General features: G+C 45.5%; 1 protein-coding gene across 19 annotated transcripts in view; it reads left to right on the forward strand.

Annotated features, from left to right (window-relative positions):
• Window positions 1-10164: 10164 nt before the first annotated feature.
• Window positions 10165-18821, forward strand: part of HNRNPR (heterogeneous nuclear ribonucleoprotein R) — a 47896-nt gene continuing 39239 nt past the window's right edge. For 16 of the 19 annotated variants that reach the window (XM_063355983.1, XM_063355987.1, XM_063355993.1 and 13 more), the window contains exons 1-2: window positions 10167-10319; window positions 16734-16902. In XM_063355983.1, the coding sequence (XP_063212053.1) occupies window positions 10245-10319; window positions 16734-16902 (244 nt within the window). In that variant the 5' untranslated portion in view covers window positions 10167-10244. Of the gene's footprint in view, window positions 10320-16733; window positions 16903-18821 lie in introns of all 19 variants that reach the window. The other 3 variants (XM_063355999.1, XM_063356000.1, XM_063356002.1) reach the window with 3 other exon arrangements.

Genomic DNA, 18821 nt, shown 5'->3' on the forward strand with positions numbered 1-18821 from the left:
ACAGCAGCAGGCTGCGCGACGGGATCTCCCCTTGAGTGGGGACACTCGCTTAAGGTTCTGCTCCTCCAGGTCGAGAGATTCCTTGCCGCAACAGACTCTCGGTCAGCGACTAACAGCATGCTAAACTTTGAAATCTTCACTAAGTGATATAAGGATTGATTGCGCATATCTAATCCTTTAGACATAAACCGTCGACCAAGTCTGGGACTAGGACTGGATCCAGCCGCACCCAGACTCCTCTCTGAGAAGGAGTTTAGGAAGCTGGGGCGTCCTTTCCGAACCTCATGACTCAACGGGAGGGTCTCCCTGACGGCTCGTCTGACCCTGACCTCTATGCAGTAAATAACCAAGTGTATCCTGGCATCGAATCTCGTAAAACACTGTCGCATTCACTGCTAACTTTGTTAAATCACTGCTTTATGTTAATAAACATTTCACTACTCTCTTACAAGCGAAGTTAATCACTCCGCCCGCGACAAGAGGCTGCGCTGTGAAGTGTGTTTGTGCCCGGCTGTGCTCAGCCTGTGGGAGGTGGCGCTGCAGTGAGCTGTGCCGAGGTTGTGTGTAGGGCTCTCTGTGGGGTTTGTTCTTCCTAGTTGGGGCCAATTAACCTGAGCCAAAGATATTAATATCTTCCTTCTCCCCACCTCCCTGGGAATATGAAACACACTGGGAAGAACTGCCTCGTGAAAAGCAATATACTATTGACCTGTTTCGTTTTTACGCATTTAAATATCCACATTTTTACTCATTTAAAAATCTCTTTGCTACTGTATCTGTCCGCTGGTTGGCTGCCCCCAAAAGCTGCGGAGTCCCTTGTGAGATGTCCCCATCGAAGACCAATTTCTTGGCATCGCAGCTACAGTGGGCTATGGAATAGCTGAAATAAATACTAGGACAACTTTATGTTCTGAAGGGAACGGATGAAGGCTTGAATTCATGGCTTTGTGATTCGCTGCATTTTTGTGCACCACTGAAACCTTAACTCTGCCATGTAAGCTCAGCCACAGAGCCTCTGCCGAGAGCCCGGAGGGAGAGGGGGTTTGCTGGGAGAGTGTTGGATTTGCACCGCCACCATCTACCATGCCACCAGGAGAGGTGTCACAAACTCTGAAGTCCCCGGCATTCAGGTGTGCGGTTGTCACGTCCCACTCTCAGTAAAGAGGGGGGGTAAGTGACTTCAGATTCGTAAATTCTCAACAGTGTGGACTAAGGTGAGATAAATCTCAAGGTCCATATTGAAACATTTATTAGCTTCCCAAAATGGTTAGTATAGGTCTTAACAAGTCCACGATAATTGGTTAGGTATATAACAAATGATGGCAAATGGGGAGGTGTGCATCGTGTTACTGAACAACAGGGACAGGACAACTTATGGCAAGCGGTACTTAAGGTTGTGCTTAAGGTCGTTACTTCACAACTCTAACTGTTACTTAACAATTCTAAGAGAAAAGAGAAATCGAGGGACAGAGAAAGGAAAAGACAGAGGAAAAGACAGAGATAGAGAGATCACCTGTCCTGGTTCCAGTGTCTTTTTCAGGGAATCTCCCCAGGCATAATCTTCTTTCTTGGGAAGAATCTTCCCAGGCACTATCTTCTTCTGTTGTTTCTTCTTTGTTCCCCCCTAGGGGCACTTATTTTCCCCTTTTATGTTTGCTGAATTAGCACGGTCCGCCCCCCTTGCCAGGGACAGCCTTGTCTCAGGTTTTTCCCTTCTCCCAGGTGACATGTGGCATGATTTGGGTGGAGAGACGAGTGCCATCATCATCCATGTTTAGCATGGTCTCTATAATCTTCATTAGCACATGCAGGGTGGGCGCTTTCATATGCATTTTGCAGATAACGAAGCAAAGGTCACTCATTGAACACAATGGCCTCGAGAACTGGGAACTAGCGAGCTCACCACACGAGTGGCAGAACTACCCTGTCTTCACAAGACAGTTCTCCCACACTTTCAGGTGCCAGAAGTGTGAGCCTTATCAGTTCTTTGAAGGCCAGGCCTGCATTATTTATTTCCTTGCGAGTGTTTGAGGCATTCCACTGAAGGCTTGGAGGGGCTCCTGCCCCTTGGCAGGGAATTTACAGTCTGTCCCTTACAGCGGTACGGTACCTTGCCACACAGCAGAGAGTTTTCTTGCCCACCAGCACCCTCTGAAACACGTCTTTCCTCATGTTTCCATTTTGCACAAGTTTCAGGGGGGCTCCTCTGCCGGTAGATGTGCCAGGTCCCTTCACATGTTCATAAATCCATCCCATTTTCTGGAGAGGAAAGTCCAGTTAATTCACTACTTTGCAATCACCGTGAACTTCTGTCAGGTTATGGCAATGGAAGCAGGCACGATGAGGACAGGCAGCTGTAGATCTTGACCTAGCAAGTGGGCTGGGGAGAGGAGGCCCTTTCAGCGGCGGTTTGACCGGCAGACAATGGTTATAAAGCCATGCCCCCAGCCTATGGCTGCTGGAGAAGCCAAATGGATTAATGATGCCGCTGTGTAAAGCAGACTGTCTCCCTCCTGCTTCCACCACTCCTCCCTTTCACTGTCCCGGGTATGTTGGGCTCGTGAGGGAGTCAGTCAGCTGTCATCTCACCAGCTTCTGTTTTTGTTCTCAGCCCCAGGAATCTTTTGCTAGGTTAGCAAGTTGAATGGCTTGTGGAGTCCAAAAGTGCCAAAATCACCACCAACCGAATGCAAGAAGCACCGAGGCGGGGGGAGGAGTGCGTGGTGGGAGCAGTCTTCTCCCATCTCTTGAAATTACCTTTGCTAAATTAGAAAGGTCTCTATTTTTATCCAGCTGGCATAATTGATTTTGCAGCCATCCTCCTACCAGGGATTCCACCTGGCTGTGAACCTTGATGCCTCGGGTAGTGTCTGTTCAATTTGTCCTCGTGATGAGGTTTCCCTCATGCATTCTACCCACTGACCTCCTCTTCCAGGAAGTCCCAATAACCTAAATCTCCCTGAAACCAGTTTGCTTTAGTTTAATGCCAGTGACGCTGGCCATTCCTAGTTAACAGGAACTGTTTCATTTCCTTGGCTGTGCAAATACCTTTGCACAGCAAAACATCCCTCTCCTGAACTTGGCTCTAGAAAGCCCAAGCACCTCACCCACCCCATCTCCTGCACCAGGGCAATCGTGTGAGCAGCCGAGCTCCTACAAGAGCTCCCAGCACCTCAGTCCTGGCCACAGCACCCTGTCCCTTTTCTTGTGCTGGTTCTGGTGCTCATGAAAATCTTTTATACGGAGATTCAGTTGCAGAAATGTCTTTCCCTCTTCCCTGGGGTTAGCAAGAAGAATGAGTTTGTATAGTGTCTGATCAGAAGCAAAGGTGGTTCGAGGGGGACCTCTGCCTTTTGGAAGGCAGGTGTTAAATCATCTCGTTTTGTGTAGTTTCTCTGCACTGCATCTCATCAGAGGTTGTTTTTTCTTCTATTGAAGTTTGAACTGCCAGTCTCTGCAATAAGCTACCAAATGACATAGATGGATGTTGCTTGTTACTGACGCTTATGATACAGCAGTAGCCCATCACAGGTGAGCGTACAGGATCTGGGGTGCTTTAATAAGGTTTTTCTTCCAAGTGGAGTGCAATATGGCAAAAGCACCAGCTTGAAGGCTTGTAACGTGTTTGTTTTTGGAGCTCCTTTCACAGTGCTTGAAATGAAAAACATGACAGGTAAATGCGAAAGATGTCCGAGTTTGAGCTACAGGTATACCTCTTACCAGAATTACTTCTGCTACAGGAAGGCGGAGGTGATTTAAGATAATTGCATTTGGTCTGATGGATGTTTCACCAACAGCGTTTGGTATCCTGGAGCGCACTGCGATACCATGGGGCTTCTAAACAACTGTGTGAGCATTTGTGTGACTTGGAGCAAGTAGTGTATCTGTGGTTCAGTCACCCACTTCCAGGGACAGTAGATAGAGAGATGCCAGCTACAGACTGCAGCCACTCCAGTGCCTGTGTTTGCTGGCGAACTCCATTTCAGAGCAGGAGTGCTGGGGAGTAAAAGAGGATTACACCTCAGACCTGACGTGATCGCTGGGGGGTTAAGAACGTACAAGCTGTCTGGAGACCTTCCTAGAGCTCCTCCTCACTCCAGTGCGACCTGGAGGACAGGGCTCAGTTGTCTTTTGGAGATCAGTAGATACCAACTGCCAGATGGTTTTGGTAGGGAGCAACCAGAACCTGAAGCTGAGGTCTGAAGCTGGCAAGGCCGCAAGGCTGGTGCTTAACTCGGAGAACAGGCCATAGAGGGGCTCATTGTTCTGGGTTTCCTCAATTGCTCTGGAATGGCTGATGGCATGAACAGACCCCCCCGTCCTGCAGGCAGAGGGGTACACAGAGGAAGGGATTCTTCTCTCTTCCCTGCCAGCACCGGTGCATCCTGGTCATTCAATTGTTCCTCAGGGTTGGACTGACCCCGTTCACAACAGCCTAACTCTCAGCAGCCACCTACAGCACAGATTCCGGCAGAGAACGCTTAACTTCTTGGAGAAGCCTTTACTTTTCAATGAGATGCATATCCTTCCTTACCCCCAGACCCTCTGTCCGTATCTTGCCCCTATAGATTACGGCCCAACACCACTTGGCCACTGCAGAAGCGAGTGAAGTAAACCAAGCTGGTGATTACTGATGCAGCAAACAGAGGCTTTTTCCCAAGGCACTTAGTTTGTGCTGCATCCTACACAAACACAAAATTGCCAAGAAACCTTGGGGTGACGACAGAAGTGACAAGAGAGGACAGTGATATATCTAAGATCTTTAGCAAGCTGGTTTTAGTGCAAGACACCCAGGTTGCCCAGTCTGGTCTCTTTGGTCCTTTTTGTCATGCTAGTCCTCCTCACTGCAGAACAGACAAGGGGAACGAGGTAGGACAAAGACAAAGCATATACTTACGTTTTCCCAAAATCAAATAATCTGGCTCTGTGCAAGGCAAAATAAATGTATGTGCAAAAAATAACATGGTAATAACAGCAGCATGGCCTCTGTAGGCAGAAATTTGCCTGAGGATTTCCTTGCTTTAGGGGGGTGGAACTTTCAGAAAGTTCCTTACTGATAAATAAAGCCTGTAATTGTTTGGGTTTTTTTAAGACAAACTTCCTCTCACTGGAAGCCGGGGCTTTGGTAAACACATGAGAAGAGCTGCATGCGGAGCACCAGAGAACAAGATGTTTGCCAGAGGCAGGCGTGTCCACAACACATTATCCATAATAGCTGCACCCATAATTGGTCAGAATAAAAAGTCTAAAGCACTGTAAAATGTCATATACCATATATATATATGCTAACAGCTCACACACAAGCTACAGCAGAATCAACTCTGTCATCTTGCCACTTTTGTGGAAACAAAGGAATTTCAGTGCAAGCTTGGAAGAGGAGTGGCCGACTGATGGGAACAGGCCAAGCCCCAGCAAAACTCAACCTCTGGCCATTAAGACAATAGGAAAATGTCAACAGGTCGCAGGGTGAATACATACAGCTGCCGAAAAGCCTGATCCCTTCACCTCTTTCGCTCTGTCTGCTAATGGACACGCTCACTTTTCTCCCCTGCAGCATCCAGGGACTCCTGTGTGCTGAAGGAATCAGAAAAGCAAAGGCAGCCTCACTTCATTATCAGCTGGTGGCTGCAGGGACACCATAACCTTCTGCACGCTCACGAGGCAGCAAGACTTGTCGCCTGCCCCCCCAGACTGACGTAGGCCAGCTGTCTGCAGCAGAGATTAACCTTGTCCTTGGTTCCAAGACGGTTTTTGTTCTGCCTGGCCTTGGCCCATGGAGGTCACAATCAGGTCTTGTGTACATCTGTGTAGTTCCGATCAGGGACAGCTAGTGTCATTCCAGGATTTTCTAGCAAAAATTAAAATCGAAAAATCTATCAAAAATTTGAAATTACTCTTCGTCCCAGAGCATCTAGGACCTCCTTTCAGGCTCAGCTTGCTGGTCTGGCGCTGGACCAGCCCTACTACCCGCAGGCCGTGGCTTGGTGCTGGCTAGAGGTGTTCACTGTTCACATCACTCGGGGCTGAGGCTATTGTACACCATTGTACGCTATTGTACACCATTGTACGCTATTGTACACTATTGTATAGTGGCTGCCGAAGCACACGCAGAAGCTAGGGTGGCAGTACCTGCAGGTATTCCGAAGCGATATACCAGAATCTGGTCTGTAAGCCAAAGGGCTGAGACCTACAGCCAGCCTGGAGCTCTGGCACCCTTATACGAAATGGCAATACAACAGAAGATAGCTTCTTCTGCTGGCCTGCTGCCTTTAACAGTCAAGCATCCAGAGAATAGCAGCAGGGCAGAGCTTGCTTAGAGAAAGAAAGGATGTTAAACCCCCAAAAGAGGGCAACAACATCCAAAAGTAAAAATGGAAGGAAAGGACCACCTTCAACTGGGGAAAAAGAGAGCACGATTCACTCAAAACTAACAACGTGCGCCTGGGTGGCATAGGCACCCGACAGCCAGCGTACTGAAGGATGCAGAGGTGCCTTCATGCCACAGTTCAGTTGGGCCCATCACAGATGACCACGTGCAGTCTGCAGCACCCAGCAGAGGATTTTCGAACTATCTTTCTTAGTGTAAACAAAGGCTCTATTACCATGTGAATCGAAGCTTATAGACATCACCACAGCAAAAAATATCAACTATACTGCTCGATGGAACCAGTATTATAAGGGAAATAATTTCAATGTAATATTCCAGTGAAAAAGCAATAGCACAAGATCCTCCCTCTTAAAAAATGCGGGGTGGAAGAGTTAAGCCATGTTTAATTACAAATTCTATCTTATGAACACCAATTTATGAATTGCTTAAATTATTAATTTCTTAGCAGAAAAAAAGCACGCTCAAATCCTGCACTGACAAAACCATGTCAGGCTCAACACAAAATCAATATTGGTTTTGGGTAGGAAATAAAAACTACCAAAAAAAACGCCCTACTCCCAAAACCTACAGCCTGCTAATACTCACAACTATCTGCATATAATTAATTACCCAAAAAGGGCTTGGGAAATACCAGTGCAGAGCAGATAAGAAAGGGTCAGCAATGCCATCAAGGCTTTTATTTTGGCAATTAGTACATTAGGTACTGCTGTAAGATCTGGCAGTGCTCACAACTGAAATTATTACACTGCCAGAAGCATACATACCTCAATATTCATCTATAGTCTCATCATGTTCACTTGTCAGCTGACAGGAGATATCTCAGGATACTCCATCTTTCACTCCTGGATACTGTATTACAAAACATGAGGATGAAGAACCGCCCACTGTACGAGAAGATCAGGTTCGAGACCATCTGAGGAACCTGAAGGTGCACAGGTCCATGGGACCTGATGAAATCCATCCATGGGTCCTGAGGGAACTGGCGGATGAAGTTGCTAAGCCACTTTCCGTTATATTTGAAAAGTCGTGGCAGTCTGGTGAAGTTCCCGCGGACTGGGAAAGGGGAAACGTAACTCCCATTTTCAAAAAGGGAAGAAAGGAAGACCCAGGGAACTATAGGCCGGTCAGTCTCACCTCTATGCCTGGCACGATCATGGAGCAGATCCTCCTGGAATCTCTGCTAAGGCACATGGAAAATAAGGAGGTGATTGGTGACAGCCAACATGGCTTCACCCAAGGCAAGTCGTGTCTGACAAATTTGGTGGCCTTCTATGATGTTGCCACAGCATTGGTAGATAAGGGGGGAGCAACCAACACCATCTACCTGGACTCATGCAAAGTGTTTGGCACTGTTCCACACGACATCCTGGTCTCTAAATTAGAGAGACAGGGATTTGATGGATGGACCACTCAGTGGATAAGGAACTGGCTGGATGTCCGCACTCAGAGGGTTGTGGTCAATGGCTCAATGTCCAAGTGGAAACCAGTGAGGAGTGGCGTTCCTCAGGGGTCAGTACTGGGACCGGTGCTGTGTAACATCTTTTTGACAAAGACATGGACAGTGCGATTGAGTGCACTCAGCAAGTTTGCCAACGACACCAAGCTGTGTGGCACAGTCGACACACTGGAGGGACAGGACAGGCTGCAGAGGTGGCCCCGTGCGAACCTCATGAGGTTCACCCAGGCCAAGCGCAAGGTCCTGCACCTGGGTCATGGCAGACCCAGGCACAAATCCAGGCTGGGCAGAGAATGGCTTGAGAGCAGCCCTGAGGAGAAGGACTTGGGGATGCTGGTGGATGAGAAGCTCAACATGAGTCGTCAATGTGTGCTTGCAGCCTAGAAAGCCAACCGCATCCTGGGCTGCATCAAAAGAAGCGTGGCCAGCAGGGTGAGGGAGGGGATTCTGCCCCATACTCTGCTCTGGTGAGACCCCACCTGGAGTACTGCGTGCAGCTCTGGAGTCCTCAGCACAAGAAGGACATGGACATGCTGGAACGGGTCCAGCGGAGGGCCACGAAGATGAACCGAGGGCTGGAGTCCCTCTGCTGTGAGGACAGGCTGAGAGAGCTGGAGGGGTTCAGCCTGGAGAAGAGAAGGCTCCGGCGAGACCTTCCAGCCCCTTCCACTCCCTAAAGGGGCTCCAAGGAAAGCTGGGGAGGGACTCTGGATCAGGGAGGGGAGCCATGGGATAAGGGGGAAGAGTTTTAAACTGAAAGAGGGGAGATTTAGATGAGATCTCAGGAAGAAATTCTTGGCTGTGAGGGCGGTGAGCCCCTGGCCCAGGTTGCCCAGAGAAGCTGTGGCTGCCCCATCCCTGGAGGGGTTCAAGGCCAGGTTGGCCGGGGCTTGGAGCAACCTGGGCTGGTGGGAGGTGTCCCTGCCCAGGGCAGGGGGTGGCACTGGATGATCTTTAAGGTCCCTTCCAACCCAAACCATTCTATGATTAAAGAGCTTTGCGTGACATTTGTTAGGCGCCACTGAAGGGGCGGGTGCTCAGATCCCTCAGTTCCTCTCAATTTTTACGCCGCAAGAACTCCTTAAACCTATCATTCTTAACTCCTGGTAAAATAAACTGCTGCAGTGAACTCAAACGGATAAGGCTGTGAACAATTACATCTCTTTCCATCTTTATGCCACAGCAGAGCCTACATTCAGCAAAGAAGAGCTGTCACTACTGCCAAATCTGGAGAGGGAAGTAATAGAGGCAATGCAAATTTCACAAGCAGGGTGTCTGCTGCCAGACAGGTTCATCGAGACAGACTGAACACCTCCCACAGCTGTACGAGTTTCCCTCTGACTTCTGGATCAGAAAGCTTCTTTTATTTACATCAGGTAACACATACAACTTTAACCCATGCTCCACATTAACAGTGATGGAAACATACATAATACACCACGCAGGTACATGCAAGTCTTGAGAGTCATTTTGTGGTTGAACTCCTGGAAGGATCTCCTCTGAGGGTATGGGTGCTACTGCTTTTATTTCTTTACCAGACTGAAGAGGGATGGTTCACATGACCATATGTACACACACACACAGATTCTCTGAATTCACTTTGAGCCGTGCTCCGGGGCTCAGCTCGGCCGGATCATGCACACGTTCACTATGTCACACAGCAGCAGGACGAGGAGATGAAGAGAGCACGCCACCGTTGGTGCCAACGAGCTGATTTCCCACAGACTTATGTATTTACTGCATCAAGTCTGCACTCATCAAGAGCCTGATCAAGCAAACCAGGTAAGCAGGCAAATTACATTTAATCCCAGATTAATTACAGAACAGAGGCCCAGACACCGGAGTCCCCCTGAGAAGGCTCATGCTGCCACTTTGCCTCCTCACCCCCAGCCGGCCCCGATCAGCCCCAGCACCGGCTGCCTCACAACAGGACACGGCTCCAGCAGGGCCCGCCGGCAGCGCCCAAGCCAGGCCCACAGAGGGGCTGCTCCGCCCGCCTCCGGGCCGGAGCGAGCCCTGCCGGTTCACCTGGGCCGGCAGGCCCACGCGGGCGGCGCCGAGCCCGCTCCCCTCAGGCGGCGGCTCCGCCCGGGCGGGCAGGTGCGGCGGGGCGACCCCGCGCGCTCCTCGCGCTCCCTTTGTTCGGAGGCCACGGGCGGCGCTGCCCCTTTAAATCCCCCCAGCGCCGGGCTACCGGCGCGCCGGGCTAAAGGCGCTACGCCATTGGTTACAGCGCCTCCCTCTCATTGGTCTCCGGGAGGAACGGCGCGTCCCGCCTCCCGCTTCTCATAGGCGCCGCCACCCGCTCGTTGAGAGCGTGAGGCCCTGAGTGGGTGAAGCAGTGGTCCCTGGAAACAGTTCCGGGAAACCCCGCGTGTTGCCGGGGTCGCGCCGCCGTCCATGAGGAGAAGGAGGAGCGCGCGCCATTTGCCGTCGCTGCTTGGGCCTGAGCTGCGCCGCGCAGGCCCCGCTCCGGTGAGTCCGCGGGGAGCGTGGGGGGCGCCAGGGGCCGCTTCGCGCGGAGGGGGGGGTGCTCCGCGGCCGGGGTTGAGGGCTTCAGGGCAGGCCTCGCGGCGGGGCGGGCGGCCGCGGGCTCCGGCTAGGCCCGGCGCTGGCGGAGGCGGGCCCGGGGCGCTCGCGCCGCGCAGCAGAGCGGGTCGGGGGCGTCGCTGGGTGCCGGCCGCGGTGGGGCGGGCGGGCCGGCAGCGGCGGGAGCTGGCGCCGGGGAGCGGCCTGGGGGCGGGCCCTGTGGCCTGGTGGGGGAGGGCGGCTGGGCCCGGCGCGGGCCCTGCGCGGGGTGGGGGTGGGGGGGCGGGCGGGCGGCCGGCGGCGGGCTGAGGCGGCCCCGCTGCGCCCGCCCGCGCGGGTGCGGTGTGCATGCGGCGGGGAGCCGGGACGCGCTCTACGCTGCGAGAGGAGTCGATTTCTCCTCGATCCCCGCCCGGCGCCCCAGGTCAGCGGGACGCGCTGCCATGTGCCGGTGGGGAGCGGGGGAAGCTTTCGGCAGAAAGCGCATCGCTGTCGCAGCGCTCTCGCGGATCTCGCGTAGCGTGTGTCGCGATAGAGCCGGCTGTGGGGAGGGCAGACAGCCCGGCTGCTCCTCGCAGCTCTCCGGTGCGCGCTTAGTGCTTCCGTTGAGAGTAACGCCTGTCAAATGCTCTGAAGGAGAAATGCTCCAGAATTTTGTTGCTAAGATATTGTTTTTCTTAAACGATGTTTCACCACAAGCTTTTACTAAATCTTAAAAAGTTTTGCATAAGTACGTCATTATTACTGTTATATTTAAAATGAGGCTTTGGTCACTGGGTCTTAGCGCCCTTCTTACCTGTCAGTTTTTGAACGTGGCTAATTATGTACTTAAATTATGCTGGATTACTTTTTTTGAAAAAGTTGCTTGGATTCCCCTTCCCTGCATACTGCACTAAAGCATCCCACCAGCAGTGATGCGTTTATGCTGCAAAGGATGTTGATGCTCATGAAGCTCTTTTCTTCCTTTTTATTTTTTTTCTCCCTTTTGAAATTACACTTTGTATAACACTGATCTTTTTATGTCTCTTCTAAAAGTAAAGGTGATCTAACCAAAGTTCTGCATCTTGCAGTGTAATTTTTCTTAATTTATGCAAACTGTGGTGTTTGCAAACTAGCAGAGTTTGCTTCATAATTTTGTATCCTAGAAACTGTGTTTCCCATGAGTTCTTAATACCGTTACTTCTCAGTTTTTCTGTCTTGATGTGAACACTGTTGGAATAACATTTGAGTGTCAATTTACTACTCAATTTACTAGTTTTGTCAAAAAAAGGAATATTCCCTGCTTTCTTAGGCAAAGATCTGAAAAATTTTTTAAAGATAAATTCGTCAGAACAAAGCTCATTTTTGTTGAAGTGTTGTGTTGAACTGGAGTGCCGTGAACGTTGGTCTGTACAACCCAGACGATCAGATGAGCTATGAATGGCCAGCTCCACTTAGGAATGGGCATGTCCAGGCTTTAGAGTTCAGGTTAGCAAAATGTAGTAGCTGCTGATGCAGGCAGTGCTGTACTTTAATGGCACTGATGTGCACCTTGCTAAGCTGTTGTGGTAAAGTCATCTCCCACGATACTTGTGTTAGATACTGAAGCATAGTTTCTCTACAGGCTGGGCTAGTCTCTTGCTTAGCACCATGATGGAGGCTCTCAGATTTTTTTCATTCCATGGGGTTATGGAGTGGGAAAGACTGAGAACTCTCCACTGGAGCGGTGAGGGTGCTAACTACACTTAGTTTTGAAGATAGTCTACTGCTGAAATGCTGGTATGGCAACCTGGCTAATGTGTAAAGGTCTTCAGGGTGTGATAACTTTGAAACAAGTCGTCTTGTAATTGATGCTAATATAGTATATCATAACGAAGTTATTAAAAATGTACTTGCTGTGATTGAATAAGATATGGTACATATGGCTATAATGCCTTCATGTAAAAAATAAAGGGCTGTGCCAGTAATGTTGTGAACAAGTGAGGTTTTAATTAACCCCCAGTTCAGTCTTTTAATGTGAGTCGTTATCTCCCCTTCACTCATGTGTTCCTTATCTTCCTGTTTTGACAAGAGCCTTCTTGAAGTGTAAAGCATAATTTTATAGGGATTACGCTTTTCTTGTGGTTCATTTAAAAAAAAAAAAGAAAACCCCACAAAAACCCAACAACCAAGTTAAAAACAAACAAACAACAATCCCAAAATTTCTCCTCAGTGCTGTTTTTAATGTGGTATAACTTAAATGTTTGACACAAATAATATATTGGGTAGAAGGAATAGTAACATAAGCAAGTTGAATGATTGGTGCAAAGCTTTTATGTATGATTTAGTTATGCTTCCTGTGCACCTGAGCTAAACAAGTACAATTTAGTTCCTCCATGAAATCAGAAATCACGTAGCAGAAGGCTGAAAACAGCACTGGTGGATAATCTTCTGTGAAGTTGGTTATGGTAGTTTGAGATATTGTCCCTTTGCCAGAAATTGCCATTCCTGTTCACTTAAGTTGTTACTAAGCATGTTTTAGTTAACTAGACTATGAATTTATAATTAATTCGATGGAGTTATACTTAGATAGTCTGTGGGTGGCAATCTCTGCTAGAGGCATGGTATAAAATGCAGGGAATAGCAACGTCACCGCTGTTTAATCAGTGATTGTCAGATTGAGGCTGAGATCAGGTTTCTGTTTTCAAGATGGCATTCGCTGTGAGGCTCAGGTGTGCGTTATTTTTTTTTTTCTTTCATTTTCTAGGAAAAAGTACTATTTGAGCCATGTGAGTTATCAAACATGAAAAAGAATTGTTTCTAGGTAACTTAGAAGCACCTGTAGTTTTAACCTCCTACTTGTCGTAGGATTAGAGCTTAAAAAAGGCAGTAGTTACTTAGCAAATTATTCTTTTGAGGCGCAGGAATTCTAGGTGAAAGATAGTGTATGTCTTACACCGTGCTTTGTATCATTCACAGTCTTCAGGAAAACATTGTTGGCAACAGCAGTGTGAAGTTTGAAACAAAGCAATCCTCCCCTTCCCTGCACACTCAGTTCTGCAGCTCTGAGGTGGGGAAGCTAGATAACTTCTCAGGCACCAGTGGAAATTCTCCTTGACTATATGAAGTTGTCCCTAATGTGTATTTATGACTGCTGCTCATTTGGTACACTTTCGTGTACACTCTTTCAAATTCATGCATTTCTGTATGTTTTAAAAACAAATACATATCCAACACATACTAATATACATAATCCTTTATTTATAATCCACACTTAAAATCATTTAGTTTCAACCAATCTCTGTTTTTTCTAGGTATTTGAGTTACTTAATGCAGATGAAACATTCTTGTGTGGGTGCTCTTCTATGTGGCCTGGCTTGTCATAGGCTGAGTCACATGGACACACTGTGTATACAAACATAGGTATCATTTGTCTTTAACATGCTTTTAGTATTTTTTTAGGGGATAAGAAAAATGTTAATAAATTAATTGTTTTCCTTACTGATAAAATTCAGTTAAAAATATTTCCTTGATAGCTACACGTAGCTGATGTTATCTAGAGGAAGAGCTAAAATATCTCTTTCATCTATTTCAGCTATATACGTGACTTTCACCCACATATCTCTGCTGAACTCAGAGTGCAGATTCAGTATTGTAAGAGATGTAATTTTGCTTGTTGGTGATCATTCAGGAAGAAAAGTCAGTCTAATCTCAGATTTCAGCCCAAGCTTGCAAAGCCAGCAGGGCATCTAGTGCTATAACTGTGAAAAGAAATAAATTTCTTCTGGATGCTGTCAGGACCTGAATATTTTGACAGCTATGTCACTTCAGATTTTTCCAGAGTAAATTTCTTTAAGAAAGTCTTCTAAATTAAGTTTATGTGACAGGAAACAACTAAAATTTGAACACCCAAATGGAACTTTTCTGGACAGTGAACATGCTCTGCATTTGACATAAGTTCTTTGTAAGGATACTAATTCTTAAGCAAAACTAAACCATGCGGCTAGTGAATTAAAATGCTGAGACTTAATTTACGTTGTCTACACGCCTACTTAAAAAAGCATTTGATCAGCTGTGGTGCTGTGTAGTAGTGTGATACTGAGGGGTTAGATATTGCTCCACACACTGGTGTATATTTGTCGTGTATGTAGATGTCTTTTCCTGCCGTTAGGCTGCAAGTCTTGCCTGTCAGAAGTTTGAGTTATTGAACTGCAGATGAAGTGTTTCTCCCTGGACACAGAATAGCCATCAACCTTTTGTTCAGTTATAGGCAACACTGAGAACAGTGCTAAACTTTTGAGTGTGTGGCACTTGAAAGCTACTCCGGGTTCACAAAAAAATGATGTCTGGGAGCATCACCATAAGCCATTGAAATTTAGAAGGTACTTGTAATTGTTTCACATAACTTTTCTGTATTTATGTTTTGGCTTAGCCTCACAGTTCTTGGTGTGGGTGTTTTTATTTTTTTTTATTTTTTTTGCGTACAGAGAAGACAATATATGTGTAAGTAACTGATTTTATAAGGTAGTAAAAAGGTGAAAACAAACAAACAAAACCCCCTCCATATATCTCTTTTTGTGTATATCATCCTATGCATTTTTGAGAAGAGGAATTTAGAATGGTAACTCTACCCAAAGCATTTTCAGTTTAACTAAACCCCCTCTGCTCTGTAGTGTTTCAACTTTGAGATCTCACAGAGGCTATCTAGCAAACAGACATCTATCTGATTTATGTTTTCCATGATTTTTGTAACCTATAGAAACTTCACGTTCGGTTAGCGCTTTGAGAATTCAGCTAATGCTTGTAATGATAGGTAAGCATTATTGTAGTCTTTGAGTACCATTTTTTTTTTATTTATTCTGTGATTAGGCTGTAGTCACAGCTGCTTTTCAGTAAACTGAATTGGTTAGAAAATAATTTCTCTTTGTCAAGTAGAGAATGCGTGTGTTTATGTATGTGCTATGTAGCTATGAAAAACTTCCTCACTGGTTGCATAAAGAAGTGGCATCTGACAGAGAAACAATGTGAGGCTGTATTACATCTCTAAAATTGCCCTTCAAGTCAAGACAGCTTTAGTAAAATCATTACTTTTCTGTCTGAAGAAAAATGTTTTTTTTTTTTCCTTGCTCAAGCTTGCAGATCTTCATAGGATATCTTCCAAAAAGTTCATGAGCCGTAGTCTAGAAGGGATGGGTATACAAGTGCCTGTTAGAGGTGTGATTATGTTTGGAGACTTGTTTTGCAGCAGAGTAAATAGCTTGAGGCTTCAGCATTTAAAAAAAAAACAAAAAACAAAACTGTTCTTGAATCATCTTCATACCTGTATTCCAGTACTTAATTGCATTGCTCTGACCATGCTGCATATGTCTGTCTGGTTATCATTTCACTGCTCATCATCAACTTCTTCATTATCTTTTGAAGCCCAAGGCTCATTTCATTTCTGAACTTAACAGCTGATCATCCTAATGTTCTCTGCTGGGTAGTTGAATTGTCTCTTGTCAGCCTTTTTATTTGAGAGTACTAAATGTCAGCTGGCTGGCTAATTGAGAAACTGAAACTGTTTTTAATGAATTGGGCAAAGCCCACTGGAATTGTCTGAGAAGATAGTTGTGCATTTTTCAGTGCACATATTTGGAATCAGTTTTTTAATTCTGAAAGCAAGTCTTTTTATTAAGAACTGAAGATGCTGCAGTCATGGCTTCCTTTTAAACCAGTAAGTTATATATTATAAAAAAAGTAGCTGTGATTTCTAGAGCTTCTATTTGAGTAAAACTGAAAGTGTGGAAACAGTTCAGTTGCAGCTTCAAATTATAATGTGCATTAGAGTGCAATGTTTCTATCCTTACTGAGTTCTGACAGTATCATAAGAAAGTGTTTGGCTTGTGCGCAGCATATTGGGTTTGAAGGAAGACATGGCAACAAGCCAAGAAAATGAAAATTAGCAAACAAGTATTGACATTTTTATACATTAAGCTACCCTGCAGGGTTACGTGTTCACTAAATTTTAAATGGTTGTTGTAAAAGTAGGGGAATGGGAAATGAAAATAGCACTAGCTCTTCTGATTCTTCATTTAAGGATGTTATTATCGTATCCCCGTATATTCTAGCTGCTATGGTAACCAGTTAACTTACCGACAATCAGCAGATAAAGTTTAGACATTGTTATGTACATGAAGTACATTTTTAAAAAATTATGTAAATTCTTCCATGTACATTTTCCACAGTATTAAGGGTTGTACTTTCTTTTGAAACTTAGGTCAGCTGCATCCAAAAAGTATTAAATAAAACTTTTGATATAGGTCATTTGCAGCATGTATACAAATTAGTTTAGATAAATCATGCATTGTCCTACAAACTAGTTATTTCTGGCTTATTGTAATATAGCTCCTGAATTTTTTCCAGCAGCATAATAAAATGGCTAATCAGGTGAATGGTAATGCGGTACAGTTAAAAGAAGAGGAAGAACCAATGGATACTTCCAGTGTAACTCACACAGAACACTACAAGACACTGATAGAGGCAGGCCTCCCACAGAAGGTGGCAGAGAGACTTGATGAAATATTTCAGACAGGTATAATATGCATTTCTTGTTTCTGACTGGTTATGAAAGTGAGGGCATACCATTTTCAAATTTTTATAGATTAAGGTTTAAAAATTCATTGTTTTTGATCTGTGTAGCTCTGAATGTTTTGCTACTTTGACTTCCCTAAAGGCAAATTGGGTTTGACATTGACTAATTACTTGACACATCCTTAGAGTTGTATGTGATATCTTAGTTGCTTTAGGGCACAGAGCACTAGTTTCTTAGATGTTGTCAAATAAAGATGTATGTTTGAGCATACTAAACTGTACTTTTTTTTTTTTCTTAAATCCGAATCATCATTTTGCTTTTACTTTTCTACTGTCAACTCCTCACAGTGGTTCTTAAACACTCAAAGGCTGGATAGGTGAGTTAGTGAGAGAAGCAACTAGCTTGTCTTGCCTGGGACTACATTTGAATTGAGTCTGCCTGTGGATTTTTTTGTTCTCTCTAGTTCTGAGTGGACAGTTTAATCCATGTTGGTTGTTACACCGAAATGTTCAGTTTGACACTAACTGCTTTTCAACAAAGTTGAGGACTAAGCTATCTAGCAAATAGAGTAATATCTTGCTGGTAGCAAGTGGTCTCTGCAACTGATAGAGAGGTTTCTTAATACACAAAGGTTTTTCTAGTTTGTTTTTGTAACCCCCTTATTATTTTGTCCTATAGACAGAGGCTTCCTTTTCCTCTTTGGAGTGTGTTATATGAACAGATTTACAAGAAGCAGTAGAAATGCTCTATGCGCTGATCTTGAATGCCTTGGTGGCAAGATGTCAGTTTTTGTTGAAACAAGTCAAAATTCCACTGATGAAGTGAAGGCAGTTCAAAAACAATAGCTTACCAATCTTCAGTATGATACTCTGGCTCACATGGATGATGTCTTTTGGAAGTCATTCACAGTGAGCTTTCATCAAGCCTTTACCAGCTTTTATTGGCTTTAGACATGCACTTTCTAACTGTGGGTCATGATGATGTGCACTTGATGGTTTGAGAGGAGGTATAAGTGCCTGGTCAGAGGAACTTGTGGGGCTCTAACATGTGTTGCAGTTAGGTTGTGTTGTGAGGAGTTCTCAAGGGACTTAAAAGCTTTCCAGCCCAGAACTTGACTACCTAGTATAATTCTACTGCATGAGTAACCTGAAAACATTTATTCACACTTCCTTAATGCCACTGAAGATGTTTGCATTGTGCAGGTGTTTTGTCAGTGAAGCAAACTACTTTTGACACCCAAGCTAAATTTGGGGTTGAACTTTGGGATTTTTAATCTGCTGAGCTCTTACATGAAAGATACAGGTGCCTTCCAATATGCAGGATCACTTCTGAAATGTAGTCCTTGGGCTTGGCACTACTGTGCATTTTTTGAAATCAAGTAGTGGTTAAATAATCTGTGTATTTTGGACATCTGGCTGTTGCAAAGTGTGTGGAGTTCTTGGTATCTGTCCTAAATTTTGCTGTGTAGTTTAAAAAGTGCAAATCTTAGTCTGTACTTCTCATGCTCCACAGCTTAATGCAGGTGCATTACAAAAGGAAAGAAATAACCCGTAAAGATCCTTAAACAGAAGAAGTGCTTCAGAACTGGTCCAGTGTTTCTTGGGGGAGTCTGTACCTGTAAAATTAACATTATCCTTTTCGGGTACATAGCAGGACTCGAAATAATACCTTTTTGAATTCTAGCTCTTGAAGTTGCATAGAGCAACAAAATGAGTAAAAAAGAAAAAAAAATTAGACATACAGAAAGTCCACTGATTTTTGCTTTTTGAAGTTGGAGAAAAGAGTGAACAAATCATTCTACTTCCTTATATTTTGTGGGTTAGAGCTTCATAAGTATTTGATCATCAGTTAGGTAGCTCCTTTTTCACAAAGTATAGGATACCTGTAATGTTCACGTCAGCTTACTCTAGAACAGCTCC

The sequence above is a fragment of the Chroicocephalus ridibundus genome, chromosome 19, assembly GCF_963924245.1.
Source record: "Chroicocephalus ridibundus chromosome 19, bChrRid1.1, whole genome shotgun sequence".
In the NCBI taxonomy this organism is placed as follows: Eukaryota; Metazoa; Chordata; class Aves; order Charadriiformes; family Laridae; genus Chroicocephalus; species Chroicocephalus ridibundus.